General features: G+C 50.1%; 1 protein-coding gene across 12 annotated transcripts in view; it reads right to left on the bottom strand.

The window, feature by feature from the left end:
• Positions 1–18,877, bottom strand: part of LOC144106770 (cell adhesion molecule Dscam1-like) — a 102,365-nt gene that overhangs the window by 79,480 nt on the left and 4,008 nt on the right. For 2 of the 12 annotated variants that reach the window (XM_077639699.1, XM_077639687.1), the window contains exons 1-2: positions 17,020–17,131; positions 16,649–16,933 (exon numbers count right to left, since the gene is read on the bottom strand). The exons of 5 other annotated variants lie outside the window; for them this stretch is intronic. In XM_077639699.1, coding sequence (XP_077495825.1) covers positions 16,649–16,933; positions 17,020–17,092 — 358 coding nt within the window. In that variant the 5' untranslated portion in view covers positions 17,093–17,131. Of the gene's footprint in view, positions 1–2,144; positions 2,430–2,515; positions 2,717–4,250; positions 4,530–6,176; positions 6,304–7,135; positions 7,421–7,527; positions 7,641–10,933; positions 11,256–16,648; positions 16,934–17,019; positions 17,132–18,877 lie in introns of those variants that run through there. 5 more of the 12 variants (XM_077639692.1, XM_077639675.1, XM_077639701.1 and 2 more) reach the window with 5 other exon arrangements.

The following is an 18,877-nucleotide window of genomic DNA, read 5'->3' as shown; positions in this document are numbered from 1 at the left end:
CGAAGCTGGGTGCAGAGCGCATATCAACACTCATGAACACATGGGACATTCGCGATCTGCGTTCGGTGCTACCCTGGCTTTTTGTTTATGTGTATTGTCTGAAATTTGTCTGGAAAAGAACAGGAACGAAACAGTCCGGTAGCGGGAATTTTCATAGCAGCTGACGAAGGCCTCCATGCAGAAGCCAGTGAGCCGCACTGCACTTTTTTCTTTTCGTTAGTCAGAAGCTCACATGACGTCACGTGAGGAAATGGATATCTGGACAACTAAATACGGAATGCTTATGCAGGAGGAGATGGGCTGTATTCATTAATACTCATATGTACGCGACTACTCTGGGCGTCTGTGCGTACAGCCAATAGAGAAAGAGGATGGACGTACCGGTTACGAGCAGGGCAGCGGTGAACCGGTCGCTTCCCACGCTGTTCGGCACCGTGCACGTGTAGTTTCCCACGTCGGCCCCTGTGACTTTGTGGATCGCCAGAGTCGATATCTTCCCAGCCACGTGCTCGATTGTGAATTTTTTTCCATTGTCGATTTTTGCTCCATCCTTGGACCAGGCGATAGAAAGTGGGGGCTGTCCTTCCGTCGCGAAGCAGGACACCGTAATGTCCTTGCCCAAACGGTGTTGCTTAGGAAAGGAGAATGGTTGAATCTTGGGCTTCTCTGAAACATCGCGAATAGCGGGCTGTAGGGTGCTACCTGAAGCGAAAGGCGCCTCCTTACTGCGTTGTTATTGCCAATAATAATTAAAGTACGCTGCACTGGAGGGCGCGACAAGTCGGCGCTCACTTACCAATCGCGAAGTCTTCGGAACTTCTCACGAGTGCGAGGAAGCACACAAAAATGCACAGGCCGGTGCACCGCATGGCGAAGCTTGTGTGAGAAACGTCCGAAAGAGAGAGGTCCCTTCGTAGAGCCTGACTCACTCGGTTGAGGCTGGCGAACAAATGGTGCATTGCATGATTGTAGAGGCTTTCTGTGAAGCCTAGATCGTCGTGGATGACTAGCGCCACCTGTCGCACGACTTGCGAACAAGCGCTCCTTTGCAGAGGGTGATATATCTTTGCATGGCGATGACCTCCGGTAGGGTACTTCTGATTCAAACACGGTGGCGTCACATGCGCGTCGTACGCAAACTTCAATAAGCGCAATACATCCGCCAGAGTGAAATAACCCTGAATGTGGCTGTTGGAGGCAATTACTTTTGTTATGTATATGCAAGCTTCCCCACCTTGAACGCCGACGCCAGCAGCAATTCGTGAATAGAGATGCTACATGAACGCAGGTCAGTCTAGTGCGCGCTTTGCACCATCTATAACATGACTGAGTATTTCACTCAGGTCTGTACTGCAGGAGCTTGCTTGAGCGGTTGCAGTTGAGACCACTTAGGCAAACGTGCGAGACCTTCAAATATCAGTGCACCAATATGAAGAATAAGCCAGTGATGTGCAAACAGTTAAGTGCGAAAAAACGAAAGAAAGTTCGTCAACGAGCACAAGCGGAATTATAAAATACGCAAAGGTTCTGTGGATTTAGTTTGTAGTCAGCTACATGATAGATGAATATAATACGTTCGGTTTGCCCAGGATGTCATGCTCTATGCATATTAACCTCATGCGCGCCATTATATTGCGGTGATGACAGCGCGTTCTTATCGAAAGCTTCGATAACTTAGGCCATGTCATTACGTATACTACGCTACGCTTTCCGTAGAGGCTCAATAACACCTATGGCCGACCTAAGATGAAGCCTTTGCTGGAGCGGTTCAAAATCGGTGCTTTTTTTTTTCGTATAGTACTCAGTCATTGCACGGAAGGTATTCTCACGCGGATGTACTGTCCTTGTCCTCAAAGCTTTCAAATAATCCGCAATCGTGACTGAGATTGGCCACTCTGTTTTACTTTGTCCCACATATCAGAGCAATTACTTCAACGACTCTCTCCGAACAATATGTGAAATGCGTATAGCGGTTAAAAGCATCTTCACAGAACGTCTTTCTACCGCTGTCCGCTAGTTAGAACATGTATGTTTTTTTTTTTCACGTCTAGAATAACCCAGCGCAAAAGAACGCTGGTGTACAAGAAGCGCTATCTTAAAAGCCACGTGACGAACAGCCCAACTGCGCAGCAGCGTTCGCTCACCTTCTACTGTAAGCGCTGCAGTGAAGCTGTCGCTTCCAGCCGCGTTCTTGGCAGTGCAGGTGTAGTTTCCGACGTCCTCGACAGCCACCTTCTCAATTGTCATGGTGGCGATGCTCCCTGTCAACGAAGTCGCGTGCTTGTTGGCCGTGTTTGCAATCGGCCTACCCTGATGTGTCCACGAAATGGAGAACGGCGCTGTGCCCCTGGTTACAACGCAAGACACTAGGACCCTGTCGCCAAGAGAGGTGTCCTTGGCGAAAGAGAAGGGCATGATGACCGGGGGCGCTGTTGAAGGAAGGGTAACTGTCAAGATAGAGCAGCTCCAAAGCGCGAAGAGCTTCAAGTCGCTACGTAAGGCCCCGAAGACTTACATTTGTTGCCGGCGACGATGCGCGCACAGAGCACGGTGAGCAGATAAGCGCTGAGCTGACGAGTGGAGCGAGAAATTCCTGCTCTGCAACCCATGGCACTGTCGATCGTATTCGATGCGAGAGAGTCCTCTGATGTCCGCCAGAGCTTACTCGGCTCTCCTGTCGCGAGGGCGCACAGACGTCTTCTGAAGCGGGTCTGCCTGACGCAAGCTGGTCATCACTGTTATTTTCCTTGCCTTCAAAAATGCCGCACTCAGCGGACAAGTGGCGCCACACGGCGTGCAACTCCTGAATCTCCGACGACCGCTGAAATGGCAGTGGAAAAGCGGTGTTTCCAAACCAGGTATCGCTTCTTAAAAATTTGTAGGGTAATGAATGCAGGAGCAGTTGGTTATGTGGCTATAAAATACTTGATGCTGAAAAAATGGAGATGAATAATATGTTGGACGAACTTTAGCCACCCTAGCGTTCTCGTTCATCCATGGGCTAACGGCAAGGAAAAGCACCGACAACACGAAGAACAGACAAAACAAGCAGCGACTTTCAAGTCGTCGTGTTTTTCAGCGCTCTGAGATCGTCAATCAGTCACAACTTGCCCAAATCGCAGTCTTAATTTTCGTTCGTGATATATCGAAATATTTCCTTATATGCACGCCGGAAATCTCACTGTGGACTCAATAACAAAGCCTGACGGCCCCCGCAGGTAGTTCGGATCGAATGAGGAACGCCACGACTTCAAGGCCAGCGGCTGACACGCTACGCCATGGCTGCATGTTTTGTTTGCTGTCAGCGCGGTGTCACTGACGATATGAACCTTGCACAAGGGACGTGACTTTTGTTCGGCAGGCGTACCTCTACGTGGGGATATGCAGGGATATTAAACATATGGCGCAAAGTGCAAGGCCAGTTTTTGCTCTTGCAGTTCCAGCGTTCCAGTAAATTTACTTGCTGATTCGTGAAAGCATAACCTACTTGTCTTATGCCATTTAATTCGTGGCGGCCAACTAAGGTCGTTAAATGCCGAGGAGAGGGCAGCAGGATTATCAAATTAAACGGCACACCATCTACAGTGGCATAATAATAATAATAATAATAATAATAATAATAATAATAATAATAATAATAATAATAATAATAAGAGTATCTGCCTCGTATATCGTTGGACACCTGAACCGCGCGGTAAGGGAAGGGATAAAGGAGGGAGTGAAAGAAGAAAGGAAGAAAGAGGTGCTGTAGTGGAGGGCTCCGGAATAATTTCGACCTCCTGGGGATCTTTAACGTGCACTGACATCGCACAGCACACGGGCGATTTACCGTTTTTCCTCCATAAAAACGCAGCCGCCGCGGTCGGGTTCGAACCCGGGAACTCCGGATCAGTAGTCGAGCGCCCTAACCACTTAGACACCGCGGCGGGTGTCTTCCAGAAACGCAGAAGTCCTTCTTGGGGAAATGTGTCTTCGGTCAAATGTTTCTGATATAAATGTCAAATGTTTACTCATATAGATTGATTTTTTGCTGAACTATATCCTTTGTCACCATTCATACCTCATTTGTCTTGTGGGATTGGTCAATGTGCCGTCTGCCTTCCAAAAGAGAGTGTGTGAGTGCGGTGATCTAAGACTCGCGACATGGAAGCGGCGCACTGGATATTATAGGCGAGGCCTTCTCATGGCTCGTATCAACTGCATTCGTAGGAAATGCATGCAGCGAACAACCCTTGGCGGCCCGTTCTCACCGTCCACGACTAGCGAGGCCGAGTAGCTGCCTTTCCCGGCTGCGTTGGACGCGGTGCAAGTGTAGTTTCCGAGGTCTTCGGCCCCGATGGCTTCGATGTACAGCGCCGCCACGTTCTCCGCGAGCACCTTCACGTGCTTGCGGGAGTCGCTCGTGATCGTCTCGCTGCCGTGGCTCCAGACAAAGTGGAAAGGACCGGTGCCGCTCGAGACCACGCAGGTGACCGTCGTCTTCTGTCCGAGGACTACGTTCCTTAAGAACGAGAACGGCATGATGGCTGGCGGTCCTGAACGACACATAAACGCGTCCGGCAGTCAGAGGCGAGGCGGTGACGACTCCTTGTATAAGTTATATCCTTTTCGAACTTACCGGAGTTGCTGGTCAAAGAGGTAACCAAGGCTAGGAGCGTGCAGAAAGCGACTGCGATCACTTTCATTTCCATTTGAGGTTCTGCGAAGATGTGCCCAGGGCTCGTGACTCCTGAGTTTCTGAACGCTTCGGCGTTACGCGGTTCACTGAGTGCGGAGGGCGTCACGATTTCTCTCCGGTTTGGCCAACAAACCTCACTTGGACAGCTAGCGCCACACAGGGGTAGAAACGTGAACTTCTCTCGAGCTGGATTACTTGCCTTCGGTGGAAAGCTTGTTTGGTTTCTTTTTCGCTCGGCTTCGCTTAGCGAACGAACGATACGCGAAGTATGAGGTGCTTTCGCCTATTCAGCTTTCTACTGAAAGTATAAATACAAGACAGCTAAACTAGACATACTCGAGAGTGCGACCAAAAACACGCCGGTGCCGCGACGAAACAGTCCCCGCACGACAAAAAGAAAGGATTTATGAAGAAGTCATAGAGCTGGCTTATTGCATTTGTGCATGCAGGTCAGGTCATCCTTTGACTTTTTCAGCCATCGTTCCTAATGTTGGAGGCGCAGAGTATGGTTCCCAGAACGCAGCTGTAAACAGAAATATGAATTGGGTTCAGCGTCGCTAACGGCAGCGATTAAGACTGCCCGCGGAAATTACACACAATTTCGCGAATAAAACGGAAGTGGTCTAAGCACGTCCTTCATACTGCGGAAAGGTCCCCCCTAAGCTGAAGTCATTGTTCTTACTGTGCCCAGTGGACGCGTTTTCCAGTATTTTGAGGCTTGAAGGAAGTTTACGGAACATACCTTTGGTGTTGCGCCGCACTTGAAAGTATTTGATTGCATTTGAACAGTCTGCTAACGTACAGCAAAGATCCTTGTTTCGAGCCTTAGGCCTTAGCTGGCACCTTATTCTCGCGCAGTTGTTGAAGGCTTAAGCGCCAGCCGCGCTTCATCGTGGCTTATCTCCCGCGCACGAGTCTTCTGCTTGAGCTGTCCGCACCCGTTGGTGGTTCCCGCCCGAGCAGCTTCAACTCCTGCTTGTGCTTGTGGTCTCTTCACCATCATCAAATCGCCTCTTCAGATAGAATAACGTTCTCAATGGATTAGCTGTTCTTCTAGCGCCGTCGATGTGGGCGCCGTCCCCAGCGCAGACCTTGGCTTCGCTCCAGCATGCTAGGCGCCAGTGACTGCACGGCGCATTTGTTGTGACAGCACCGCCGGCGGTAGTGGGTCGCCGGCGAAATTGCCGCCTGACAGGACAGGACGCTGCTTCAGCCGGCTGCGGCAGTGCATGTATGATGGGAATGCTGGCGCGACTGTGCCGAAAGGGCACAGTGCACAAGTCGACACGCATTGCAGTACATGTTCTAGAGCACCTGAGAGGTGGCAAGCTGTTTACAGAAGAACAGCATAAATATTATTTCCTCTCGTAGCGCAGCTAACGCCGAAGAATTAGTGTTACATGCTCGTAACTGTCCTGTGCCATTTTTTAGGGCGGGGGAGGATTTGCGCTCCTGGCCCGTTATCGACGAACGCGTTGATCGAGATGGCTGAACTCACCTTCCACCAGTAGCTCCGCGGTGTAGCTGCTGGAGCCGTGAGCGTTGGTCACACTACAGGTGTAGTTGCCGAGCTCGTCCGCGGACAGCCTGTCGAAAACCAGCGTGGCCATGTTCGGTGCCGACTGCTTGACGTGTCTTGTCGCTGTATCAACAGCTGGGCGGTCGTCGTGGCTCCAGTGGAAGCGGAACGGCTCAGTTCCGCTAATCGCGATGCAAGCCACGCTCGTCTTCTGGCCGAGAGCCGTGTTCTTGGAGAAAGCGAAGGGCTGAATGTCCGGTTTGGCGAAGCCTGCAAACGTTGCCTGCCTTGCGACTCGTGGGCTTTTCTGTAGAAAATGTACCTCCGCTAGACTGAAGTCCGCCGGCTTTCCAACGCCGCCGTTGGGTAGATCGTGGAACGCCAGGACATGCTTACGTAACGCAATGACCAGCAATACGTAAGCCGCGCTCGCAACGGACATCTCACGGAACATCATGGCGATGTGAGGTTCTCGGTGCACCGTGCTGTTGTGCGACGGTGCGATCTGGAGGGTGGAAAACAGCATCTCGGGCAACTGTCGTCGCAAAGCGCTCAGCGTTGGGAAACTAGCGCCACCCAGCGAGTGTCGCGTCAACCCGATGAGCGGCATCTCTTTCCCTCAGTGCGACACTCCTGGCGCTGAAAACTCCAACACGTCAACAGCCAAGCTCTTACTTCAACGCGCCAATGCAGGTGGCACTTTTTTGCTGTGTATATTTATTTGTATGCCCTTCCATAGCGACGTCTTTGGATATACTGCGCGGTTTTCGAAGTAGCCGCAACACTGTATCGAGGCGTCCGCCCTGGAAGTGGCACAGGGCGGAATCCAGGTGCGTATTTTACGTCATGCGTGCTTGTCACAAATGCTTACATCCTTGACACGTTTGCTGACATCATATGTGTTGATAGTAATCTGAAGGTATGACAGTAATGCTCACCCTTGACGACCAGCGGCGCGGTGAAGCTGTCCGACCCGGCCTTGTTGGTCACTGTGCATGTGTAGTTTCCGATGTCCTCGGCGCCGACCTTCTCGATGGTTAGCGTGGCGATCTTGTCGTTGACGGCGTCCACATACTTTGTCGCTGAGGTCTCGAGGTCTTCACCGTTCAGCAGCCAACGAAACGCGAAAGGTCCTTCACCGCCGATGACGGCGCAATTGACGACTGCCTGCCCGCCAAGCGCAACGTTCTTGGAGAAGAAAAACGGGTGGACCTCAGGTGGCCCTGCGTGAAGATCGTTACAATCGCAACTTCTGTGCTTTCCGTGCGGAAGCATCAGCGAGAGGTGCTTCGCTTTCGAAAGTAGAAATTTGTGGTTGAGCAGGTCTTACCGTACGCCGTTGCGACGCAGACGAGGCTGAGTCCAATCAGCCGGTACCAGATTTGCATCTTGGACGTGTGAGCACTTGCTCAGTCTGTCGTGCGCGAGTGTTGTTGGGCTTCTGAAGGCATGCGTTGGAGGAAGAGCGCTTGGTCTATCGTCGTGAACCGCGGGAATCTTCCGTTCGTGGACAGCAAGCGCCACCTTTTGCAGGTCAAAAGAACCTCTTGTAGCGGTCCTTTCGTTGGCCTTCACTCAGAGGACTAGCTTGTCGCACATCTTCTGTTTCAAACATTCAAACTCCTATTCGCGAATCTTAATTCTTGTTTGCATGCCAAGATGGCGCGAGGATGATTTTCCCGCTCTCGGCTGTTTGGAAGAGTTTCCAGTCATGCAACTCAATACTTTACGTTATTTGCTTCCCGTGTTTCCCTCTGCCCCGTTAGATGATGGGTGTTGCTGTATTGCTCGGTGATTAGAGGCAGCATTTGAGCAAAAAACGGACATCTAATTGTCTTCTTGTCCTGCATTTTATGCAGAAGCTATATGCCGCAGCGTCTATTATATATCGCTATACGGAGAGCTTTCACGGAGTAACTGAGGCAAGCTGAGGCTTTTTAAAACTTTATTAGCGGCGCTAGTACTCCAGGCCCTCCGCCCCGCATGTAGCACTAAACAATTTATGCGAATATAATTGGCTTGAAATGGTTGTTCACTCACTTGCAAGGAAAACAGACAGCCTTGAATAATTTCAAGCGTCATTAAAACGCATTGAGCATTACAAGCTGAGCGCAATAGCAGTAGGATTTGTACTGAACGTTGGAATAACGATGCGAACGTCCATTTCCTGTATACATTTTAAACTTGACGCTGATATACGCGCAAGTTACTTACATTTGAACCTTATTATAACGAAGTCGAGCCGCCGTGGTGGCTGAGTGGTTATGGCGCTTGGCTGCTGGCTCGAAAGACGCGGTTTCGATCCCGGCTGCGGCGGTTGAATTTCGATGGAGGCGAAATTCTAGAGGCCCGTGTACTGTGCGATGTCAGTGCACGTTATAGAACCCCAGGTGGTCGGAATTTCCGGAGCCCTTCACTACGGCGTCCCTCATAGCCCGAGTCGCTTTGGGATGTTAAACCCTAATACAAAAAATAATATCGAAGTCGAAGGGGACCTGTGTTTTCTTCGTTATAGCCGTTGCTTCTTTGTAGAGTTACGCGACCTTGGTTCCAAGTTTCGCTTACAAACATGCTTACCTGTTACTGTGTGCGCTAAGGGCAACATAGCCGGCGTGTAGTGTGGCGTCGATGTGTGCTGCGGGTGCCATCAATACGATCACCAACCGCCTGCTACGGAACCAAATGTACGTGCAGGAACCTCGTATGTCAGCCTGGCTAACGCGCGCCCACAGCTTCCGTGAACCACATGAGCTTCAGAGCCTAGAAAGCGGGTCTTGGATGATTAATGTCGCTGAACGCGCGGAGAGACCTATTAGGAATATTCAGCTCTGTTTTTCAGCTGCTGAAGGCGACACGGGCCACAGTGGTAAAGTACGGGCGGTGAGAATTTCGTCGTGAGCACACGTTTTGGTTGGGTTCGCCGCACAGCTCACGAGCACGTGGCCAAAAACACTTCACTTCAAAACAAGAGTGTCGTATGGAGAATGCGTACGCCAGACCGAATGCATTGATGATGGCCGCTTTCTGGTGAATGTAAACTGTTTTGAACTTTCGTTTTCTGCCGCTTGGCCTTCTGACGCGGGACATCGATACCGCAGGCGTACGAAGGGTATTGCCAAACTGTTTCAACGATGCGACCATGCTGTGAAAATGGAAACTATGGACTTCACATGGAACCAGAAAAGCAGAGAGGAGCTTGGAGAGCGGGGGGCCTCCAATGGCCTTGGCAACTATTTTAAGGCGTAGCGTAGTATACTGCGCTGTTGCATCGTTCAGCGGGACCTAATTTTCCGCGGTGAAAGGAGCGCCAGCGTCAAACCACGCGCCGAAGCTGACGAACTGTCCGGAAAAACGCCCCATGGAGGCCCCGCTCAAGGCGGGAGAAGTTTAGCGCGGTGCTTGGCAGATCGTGTTGTGCGCAGTGATTTCAGTTTGGGCACCGTTAAAATCTGCATACTCAGCGGAAAAGATCCAATGTAGATCATTCCAGGTTTGTTATATCACGTTGTAGGAAAATTTTACTTCGTGAAAACGAGATATCAAACAGATGAGTTTCTACGGGGGCCTCGAGAGGAATGGCTATCTCTTCGTTGTATTCATTGTTTCGTTATGAGGCATTTCGTTGTACCGAGGTTTTCTGTATGTGAACCGCTGACCATCTGGCACACGCATGAAGGTTCTAAATCGCTTTGTGGCCAAGTGCGCATTAGTTTCGTCTCGTTTATTTCGGCAGATTACTGCATACGCGCAGTCCAAACGGAAACAATAATTTTGTTCTGCATCGCGTATGAGAATACCGTAGAGCGTGAAGCATGGCGCGGGAAAAGCTTTGTTCGGTTTACATGAGAACATGCACGTAGTTAACAAATCATTCGTATACAGCATAAACAGCAGTCAGCTGCGTAGTATGAGCAGTATAGTGAAGACGCCTGTTGCAGCGCGTTCCGATATTGCGTTCGGTTTGTCAGATCAACGGAGTGCGCATGAAATTCTCGAAATAAAGCAAGTAACGCGAGATTAGTTGCCTGATGCCATGGTTGGTCGGCCCTTTGCGTAAGGCATTGCTAAATATGGCGAGTGACCTTTCACGGCTCGGAGGTGATGGTCGCCAATAATAATTTCTGCCCCCTTTGGTTAGTAATAAGGCTCATTTTGACGCAGTAGTGCAGTAGTGCACTACTTCTTAGTACCATCATCGTCATCGGGAGCAGGAGCAACAGCAGCAGTAGCCAGGCTGACTTCACTGCTGGACAAAGGCATCTCGCAATGAACTCCAGTTAACCGTACTTTGCGCCAGCCTAAACCTCTCTGTCCCAGCAAATATATTCACATCATCCCACTACCTGGCTTTCTGCCGTCGGGAGTGGCAGAAGCAAGGCTGCCGTAAATTAAGGAAAAACTTCCCTAAAGCTTAGGCAATAGATGTCCACATGGGGAGCGCCTAGTTGGAGCAGTTATCACAAAGGGCACATTGCTCAGGGTGTCCTTTCCTAGGTCCTGGGTAACATTCTACGTGTCTGGACAGGAAATGTCAGCAGCGGTTTTTCGTTGTGACATGCAACAACGCGAGAAAACACCGGGCGAATTGATTCGCGTTCAAGTTCAGACCTCGAGAAAAGACAACGGACGAAGAAACACACATGCCCTCTACAGTAGCATCACCGGAGAAAGGACTGTAAACAGCTGTCGCTGTGAATAAACCGCGCACTGCAAGTTATAGATTTGGATATGCCTACCGTCGACAACCAGAGCCGCCGTGGCCCTGTCGATGCCGAAGTGGTTGCTGACCGTACAGGTGTAATTTCCCACGTCCTGGGCGCTCACGCTCTCGATAGTCATCACGGCCACGTTGTCGAGGACTCTCCGCGAGTACTTGGTCTTGCTGTCGACGAGCGGCTTGCCGTCCTTCGCCCATGCGAAGCGGAAGGGCTTCCGACCGGAAGCGGCCGCACATGTGACGCTCACCTCCTCGCCAAGGTTCACCACTTCCGGAAAAGCGAGGGGCTGGATTCGCGGTTTGTCTGTCCAGAATGAAGCCGTCATGCGCAATTCACTGTGTTAAGACAATGGCGTTTGTGAAGTGGTTTACCTGAAGGTGCAGCGCGCGTACCGCCGAGGACGATTAGGGACATGGCCACGATGAGAAGCATCACGCCTTTGTAGGAAGCCAGTTGCTTTGAAACTGAGGCAGCAAGGGCAGGAGACATCCGGAGGCTAGAGCAGCGCTTGCGTTGTGTGATCAGGTCCCAGTTTTCGGACCTTTTATCTTCGAGCTCGGAGGCTTGCTTCGTGGATGCCTAGCGCCATGTTGTGGCCATTGCAGGAACTAGATTCCGAACGCGAAAAGATCTCTCTTGTGTTGGAAGAGCGATGGCGCGACCTGTATTCGTAGGGATGCCTAACCGTGTCAGTTATGTTTGCGCTTCGGGAAACAGATTGTTGCATGTTGAGTTGACATTTTCCTTTGTTATTGCGACACCAGCGAAGGTTATTTTCGTTGGTAGGTGATTACGGATGCAACATATAAGTAAAGCATTTTCTTGTCCTGTTTCGCTCTAACAGAATACTACTGTAAGTATAGTGTAGATATAGTTCTGAGATGAAATTTTTCTGATCAACCTGATGTCTGTGGTGCTTATTGTCACGGGCTCTGTCACGTTTTGGAAGTTTTCTGGTCGCTCAGTCGGACGGGAATATAGATTTGTTCATTGAGTGTGTATCGTTAGCAAAAGCGTAATAGTGAATTCACCTATCTTCAAGCAGTAAGTGCCGTCGCGTGCAGCTGCAAATGCTGTCCTACCCGCTAGCCCGTTCGGTCGAAAACCTGTGTGCTATCTTTAATGTTCACGAATGCACTTAAACTTGACGAGTTCCACCTCTTTAGTAAAGTCGAAGCTCCATGCAAAGGATTACCAACTGATGACCAAGTTTCAACAAGGAAATGTGCTTGTGAGGATACTTGATGGACATACGCTATATGTAGTGCTTGACGTGACTAATCGGCACTTGAGAATTGAAGTTATAAGAATACAATGACATGTGACGCTGCCTTCCAATGACACGTTAAGGTGGGAACCATGGAAGTTTACAGCCTAGAAAAAAAAGTTAAGTGCGCTTGCAAGAAGTAAACAATCGACAGCATTACAAATGTGAACCGCTGGATAGGCAATGCCGCATAGTACCTTGAAATTTATCCACATGGCTTGCCTCTTTGAGCTTGTGATCCAGAAGAAGAAAACATTGACCCGGCACGAATACACTGACAGCGCAAAAATGTATTATAGTTCTAGCTCAAATACATTTTTGATTATAAACTTAAACTGCTCCTGCATTCGTTTGCTGACGGCCTGAATACTGCCCTTGAATTTTTCACGCACTATCATCATCAGCCTGACTACACCCACTACAGGGCAAAGGCCTCGCCCATGTCTCTCCAATTAACCCTGTCCTTTGCCAGCCGCGCCCACCCTACGCCTGCAAACTTCTTGATCTCATCCGCCCACCTAACCTTCTGCCGCCCCCTGCTACGCTTGCGTTCCCTTGGAATCCACTCCGTTACCGTTAAGGACCAGCGGTTATCGTGCCTTCGCATTACATTCTCTGCCCAAGCCCATTTCTTCATCTTGATTTCGACTAGGATGTCATTAATCCGCGTTTGTTCCCCCACCAACTCTGCCCGCTTCCGGTTTCCTAACGTTACGCCTATGGTTTTTTCTTTCCATGGCTCGCTGCATTGTCCTTAACTTAAGCTGAACTCTTTTCGTCAGCCTTCACGTTTCTGCCCTGTAGGTGAGTACCGGTAAGATACAGGTGTTGTTCACGCAGACATTGTCATTGCAGTAACTCGTATACATGGCACAGATGCAGAATTAAAAATAGAAAAAGACGGAAAACACGCGTACACGTGGGGGAGTCATAGTAAATAACATTGCAGGCCCATGTGCAAGTTTTGTCAAAAGCGTAGAGCCCAAAGGGTATGCTTATGGGCCATGCATTCTGGCTCGTTATGCCTCTACAGGGTTCCAGATCTCGTGAATGCGACAGGAGCTCTCCACCGCGCCCTTCCCAAAGTTTGGACTGCGACGAAGTCTGCAAGAGCCGCACTATAACGGATTAGAAGCATTGGGCTCTATCCTTTTGACATCGGTTGTAGTTCATCGTGGATTGGAATGCGATGGCGTCAACGGCATGACCCGTTGTGTCATAAACGAGAATACAGCGCTGTCGTAATGTAGGAGCTGCAGGGATTTAAGCCTCTCTTGTATGTTCCTAGTGGCAGAACATCGCTTTTCGGCATCGCACCGTTAACATTGCATCACCAAAGGCGCTCTAACCAAGACACGTGTATTTCAAGCTGCATGGAACACGCCTACCGCACTTTAACGCTATCTACAAAAGGTTATATGCATTTGCGTGGTCAGGCCCTCGAATGCTTTCAACACAGCCTTCGCGAACTTAAATTCCCGTTAAGTACAGGCTGCTACGCCCCATTACTTGTTCCTTCGTGTCCTCTGAGTACTGCATAATATTGTGAAGCCAGGAGTAAAGCAAGGAATAAAAACCACAGTATATCCATCAGATTGGGACTATTTTTGCTTTTCGCTGCTAACAATCTGTTTCTTCGCGTCACACATCACGAGTCGAGTGCTGTAGGCATCATGTTGATCCGCACCGGGCTATCATTTCGTACATGGCAGACATCTCACCTTCTACCACGAGTGCGGCCGTGAAGCTGTCGCTTCCCGCGTGGTTCGTGGCGGTGCACGTGTAGTTGCCCACGTCCACTGCGGACAGCTTCTCGATGGTCATGATAGCCACGTTGCTGGTCACCGCCGTCACGTACTTGTTGGCAGTGTTCGCCACGGTCTTCCCGTCGTGCGTCCACACGATTCTGAGCGGCTCCGCCCCTCTGGCGACGGCGCAGGTCGAGAGCGTTTTTTGCCCGATTCGGCTGTCCCGGGCGAAAGAGAAGGGCACGATGACTGGGACATCTGCGCGGGAAGCGGTGAAGTGAAACCCGGCACCGTGACAGGCGTTCCTTCTTTTTTTCTGTATTAGAGTCTATATAGACCATCTGTAGGCAAATCCTGTATAGATAGTCTATAGGCGATACAAATCCTATCGGCAGTCTATAGACAATATATAGATTTATGGCCATACACTTTTAGCAGACTTCTATGTAGAGTGTATAGACTATGAATAGAGAAAAGGAAATACTTATATAGGAAGGCAGTAGAGTCTATAGGAGGCTATAGACACTTTATAGACCATTTTTATACGGGTAGCCTGCATGGCCGCCATATAAGAGAGCTTCAACTCAGCGCTGCAGTGTACTGCTGCCGCCCGCCGTCAAGCAGCGCATGCGCAGAACAGTCCCGAAGGGCCTGGCTACTGGCAGTACGGATATACGGTAACAGTGCACTAGAATTGTTTTGTATTAGAGTGTTCAAACACAGCGCGATTAGTTTTAGCAACGGGCCATCTGCGCATGCGCGCTTCTAAGAAATACCAACTGAGTATGCGCAGATCATTCCGAGCGGCGAGCTCACGCTTGCCACTGCGCAGGCGTGGTTTTGGTCCCACCGTGGGCGGATCAAGGTAGCGAGAGGCGCATCACGCTGTGCTAAAATTATTTAGTGTGAATCATAAGCGTGACGGAACGATGTATGCCCATTTTCTGCGCTCAACAGAAAGGTTATTTAGCAGACGGGCCCTTTAGGTTCTGCTTTTCCGCACATATCAGGATAAAGTAGCAGAACGGTCAGAACGATTTGTGAGAGTTAGGTACACTCCAGACTGAATTAGGTAAAGGCACAGTTGTCATAAGCGTGGTCATGCCGATGTCTTTAGCTGGTAGCCCCGAATTTCGGTACGTGGTAACTTGGGAACAGTGCTCACCTCTTTCTTTTCCGGCGGAACAGCCGGTGCCGAGCAAAACGACGAAGGCTAGTCGCATGACGGCGTAAGCAGTCCAAGGGCACCTCTCCATGTTCTTGAGAGTCTGAGTTTTGCAGCCAAAACGTCGCCGTTCGTGATGAGGTTAGGACCGCAACACACCGCTTGCGAATGCGGACTGGAGGTTCACTGTGACGCGACTGTAAGCCGCCAACTTCGCCCTTTCTTTATGCAACGATTACGCTGCACCTGTGTGGACAAGTGGCGCCACACAGCGCTGCCATATCAAACTAAACGGATGAAGGGTTGTTTGCCGCAGTATGCTCAACCAAAAATCCGCGCTTTGGCTCTGCGGTCATGGCTTTCGACTGCTGAGCACAAGGTCGTGGGATCGACTCCCAGCCTCGTGTACCTTGCGATGCCTGCACGTTAATGAACCCACGGTAGTCTTTACTTTTACAGAGCCCTCCACACGGCGGCTATTCTGTCTGCCTCCGTTCAATCACTCAATACCTCCATTTACGGTACTCTTGTTCAGGCGTGTTAAGAGAGCGCCACAGTTACTGAGCCTTTCGTTTTGTCATAAAGTATTTCTATTTGCATTTTTTTCACCTCCTGGTGAACAATAACGCAGTATAGATCGGCCTGTACCGTAGGATTCACGTGGGCCGTAAGGTAGGCTCTAAAAAATATCTATAATTTCTAATCACTCTAAACTCCCTTGAAGAGGGTGGGCGAGACATGGGTTGTCGCATGCGTGGCTGTGCGAGAAAGGCGTTGTTAAAAATGGACGCTGTCTAGGGTGCTGGAATGGAGCTGTCGCTGTCATTTTTTCACACCCTGGTACAGTCAACGATCTGAGAGTTTTCATGTTTAAGCCACAGTAAACTTTGCGGACCATTATCATGTTGCTTGCATTTCCTTCGAACTTCGCTTGCGGAAAACAGTGTTTTTCAACAATATGAATGCACAATACTAGCTTTCTAATAATCTCAGTTCTTATCCTAACGCTCAGGCCGCGAGCTACATTAGCCTCGAGCGCCATTTTTTGAAAGTAATGTGTCACTACTGATACGTTGATTTAATTTTAATGTGAACTATGCATAATTATTTAAGCACCTGCTGATGACGTGGTTAAATCAAAGAAATGCCGCAAATAGACCTCGCAAGCGGTTGTCGCAGGTTCGTTTTTTCATGGCCTGAACTACATCGTATATGTATACGTTACGCTGGGCGTCATAGAGATGTAAGTTTTTAGTATCGTGTAGGCGATAGCATGTCACATGACGAGGAAATACTGATCGCTTACACTTGTTTACGAAAACTACGTTAGCGACTTCGTATTTAACTAGCTGACCTTCGCCTCTCATTGCTCAGCGTAAAGCTGTGTTTCCGAGTAGTTGGCGTGCTAACGCAGTGGATAACCGGTGCATTGCAGAAAATAACTTCAAAATTTGTCTCAGAGATATTTCATTTCCCTCACCATATCGCCAGCCTGATCACGAACACTTACAAGCGGTTTAATTTCCTTGTTTTTAAGTAGCATATCACCTCACCTTCAACTGCCAGTACAGCCGAGTAGCTCGCTTTTCCTACGTCGCTTGCAACGGTGCACGTGTAGTTTCCGACGTCTTCTGCGGTGATCGCGTCTATTGTCAGCGCCGCGACGTTCTCGGCCAAAGTTAGCACATTCTTGCGGGAGTCACTGGCAACCCTGCTCTCGCCGTGTTTCCATTCGAAGCGGAACGGGCCGGTGCCGCTCGAGACTACGCACGTCACTGTCGTCTTCTGTCCCAACAGAACGTTCTTCGAGAAGGAGAAGGGCATTATTTCTGGCCGGCCTGTGAAAAGTCGGGTGGTTCACTTTAGTTTTGTTAAGAATTGAAAAAACATTTTGATAAGTGCTAGACGAGGTGGTGCGGCTTACCTCTTGTGCAGCATCCACATATGAACAGTGCTTGTGCGAAGCCTAAGATCAACGTGATGCGTTCCTGCCTCATTTGCGGACGTTTGCGACCGGCGCCACTTCTGTCAACTGAACGAATGGCGGCCTGCTTGGCGACGAGAGGTGCGTCGAGAGGTTTCGCAACGGTGGACAACTAGCGCCGCTTAGGGGCCAGAAAGAGAACTAGGCGTTCGCAGTGGGCACTTCCTGCAGACACATTTAGTTGGGCGCTCGCTTCGCTTCGCTCACTGCGTTGCGTACGCTGTAAAATGCTTGACCGCAGCGGTGGCCAAGTGGTTGAACATCCGCCTAGCATGCGGGAGGTGCGGGGTTCGATCCCCAGTGCCGCCGGGCACCCACCGGTGATACAATGGGTACAAGTTTCCCCAGGTCTGGTGCTCGGCTTATTCAGGGTGAGATGCTTGGGAAATGGGTATTTGACCCCACCTTGAGAAATAGAAAACACCTTGTGCCCTGGCGCATCTTTGGCCCTAGATGCCTTTGCGCCACAAAAATCCATAATCATCATCATGTAAAATGCGGATTGCAGGACGCATCCTGCTATTTGGTGTGTTGGATTTCAGGAGGTACCATTCCTGAGGTTCTTCGTTCATCTGTACCGGTCCATTCAAGCTTCGGCTCTCAAGGAGAAAGTTTCTTTGTGCACACCCGGCGATGTTGCAGTCCCGGCTGCATTCCGACGGAGGCCAAGTTACAAGACGTCGTTGCGATGCGGTATGACAGCGCAAGCCGAAGAACACCGGTAGTATAAATTAATCCATATCACTTTACCAGGGCGCTTCTTTAACTCTATCTCCTTTCACGTACCTACTTATTCCTTTCCACTCGGTGCGGCTCGGGCGGCTACCCTTAGTGACAGCTACTGCGCCTTTCCTCTCCTCATTACCACCTCGTCTTTGGTGGCAGCGGTTATGATATGTTCACCCTGCAGCAAGACATCTTTGACAACGCGAGCCGCTTCTGCTAGTTTGTGCGCGGAAACGGTGCGGACTAAAAGGCTAGTTTAATTTAAAAATGACGCTGTGATTTTGCTTTCTCGTTAGTGCGTTTGATCAGCGTAGCAGTTGCATGTGCTGCGTCACCCTGGAGTCCTTTCCGCCCCGCGGCCCTCTTTTCGTCTATTCTGACCTGTTCGTTCGTTAACATGGTCAACTATAGAGTGTTCGTAGTTCAGCCAACCAGAAGCGTCGAGTAGTCACGTGATCTGTGGGCGGGGAGCGCGTTCAGACATCTCCATGCTTGCAGTGATTTCACGGCTCTGGGCCACGTAGGCTGTGGTGGTCGCGTGATAGGCTTCAACAATGCCGATGGCGACTACGCCGGATAAAAGAGGAATGATCCACTTACAGCTGTCGCACCAAAACGATTCCTCAGGCTCTGCCGTGGACCCATGAGTGAAATGTTGAGCTTCAGCCGGAAGGACAACGCCCGGCAGTATACCCGCAGAGGCGGTTACATTTTACGCATTCTCGTTGTACTTAGTCGACTGTGAAATCCGTCGCAGTCAGAAATAACTAAAACTAGCCCGGCTAGCTTGGCTAGCAGTAGCTTACCTCTGACCACTAGTGCTGCCGTGTAGCTGTCCCGTCCAGCCTTGTTAGACACGATGCACGTGTAGTTTCCAACGTCCTCTGCCGCAACCTTTTCCAGGATAAGGGCCACAATTGTGTCCGTTACTTCTTTGACGTACTTCGTGGCAGAGGTACTCAGCGCGCGGTTGTTTTGGGTCCACTCGAACTTGAACGGTCCTTCGCCGCCGTCAACTGCACAATTTACTACGGCTTTCTTTCCGAGAAGAACGTTCTTGGAGAATGAGAAC

Source organism: Amblyomma americanum, chromosome 10 (assembly GCF_052857255.1).
Source record: "Amblyomma americanum isolate KBUSLIRL-KWMA chromosome 10, ASM5285725v1, whole genome shotgun sequence".
Taxonomy (NCBI): domain Eukaryota; kingdom Metazoa; phylum Arthropoda; class Arachnida; order Ixodida; family Ixodidae; genus Amblyomma; species Amblyomma americanum.
This window is presented reverse-complemented; position numbering and strand designations above follow the sequence as displayed.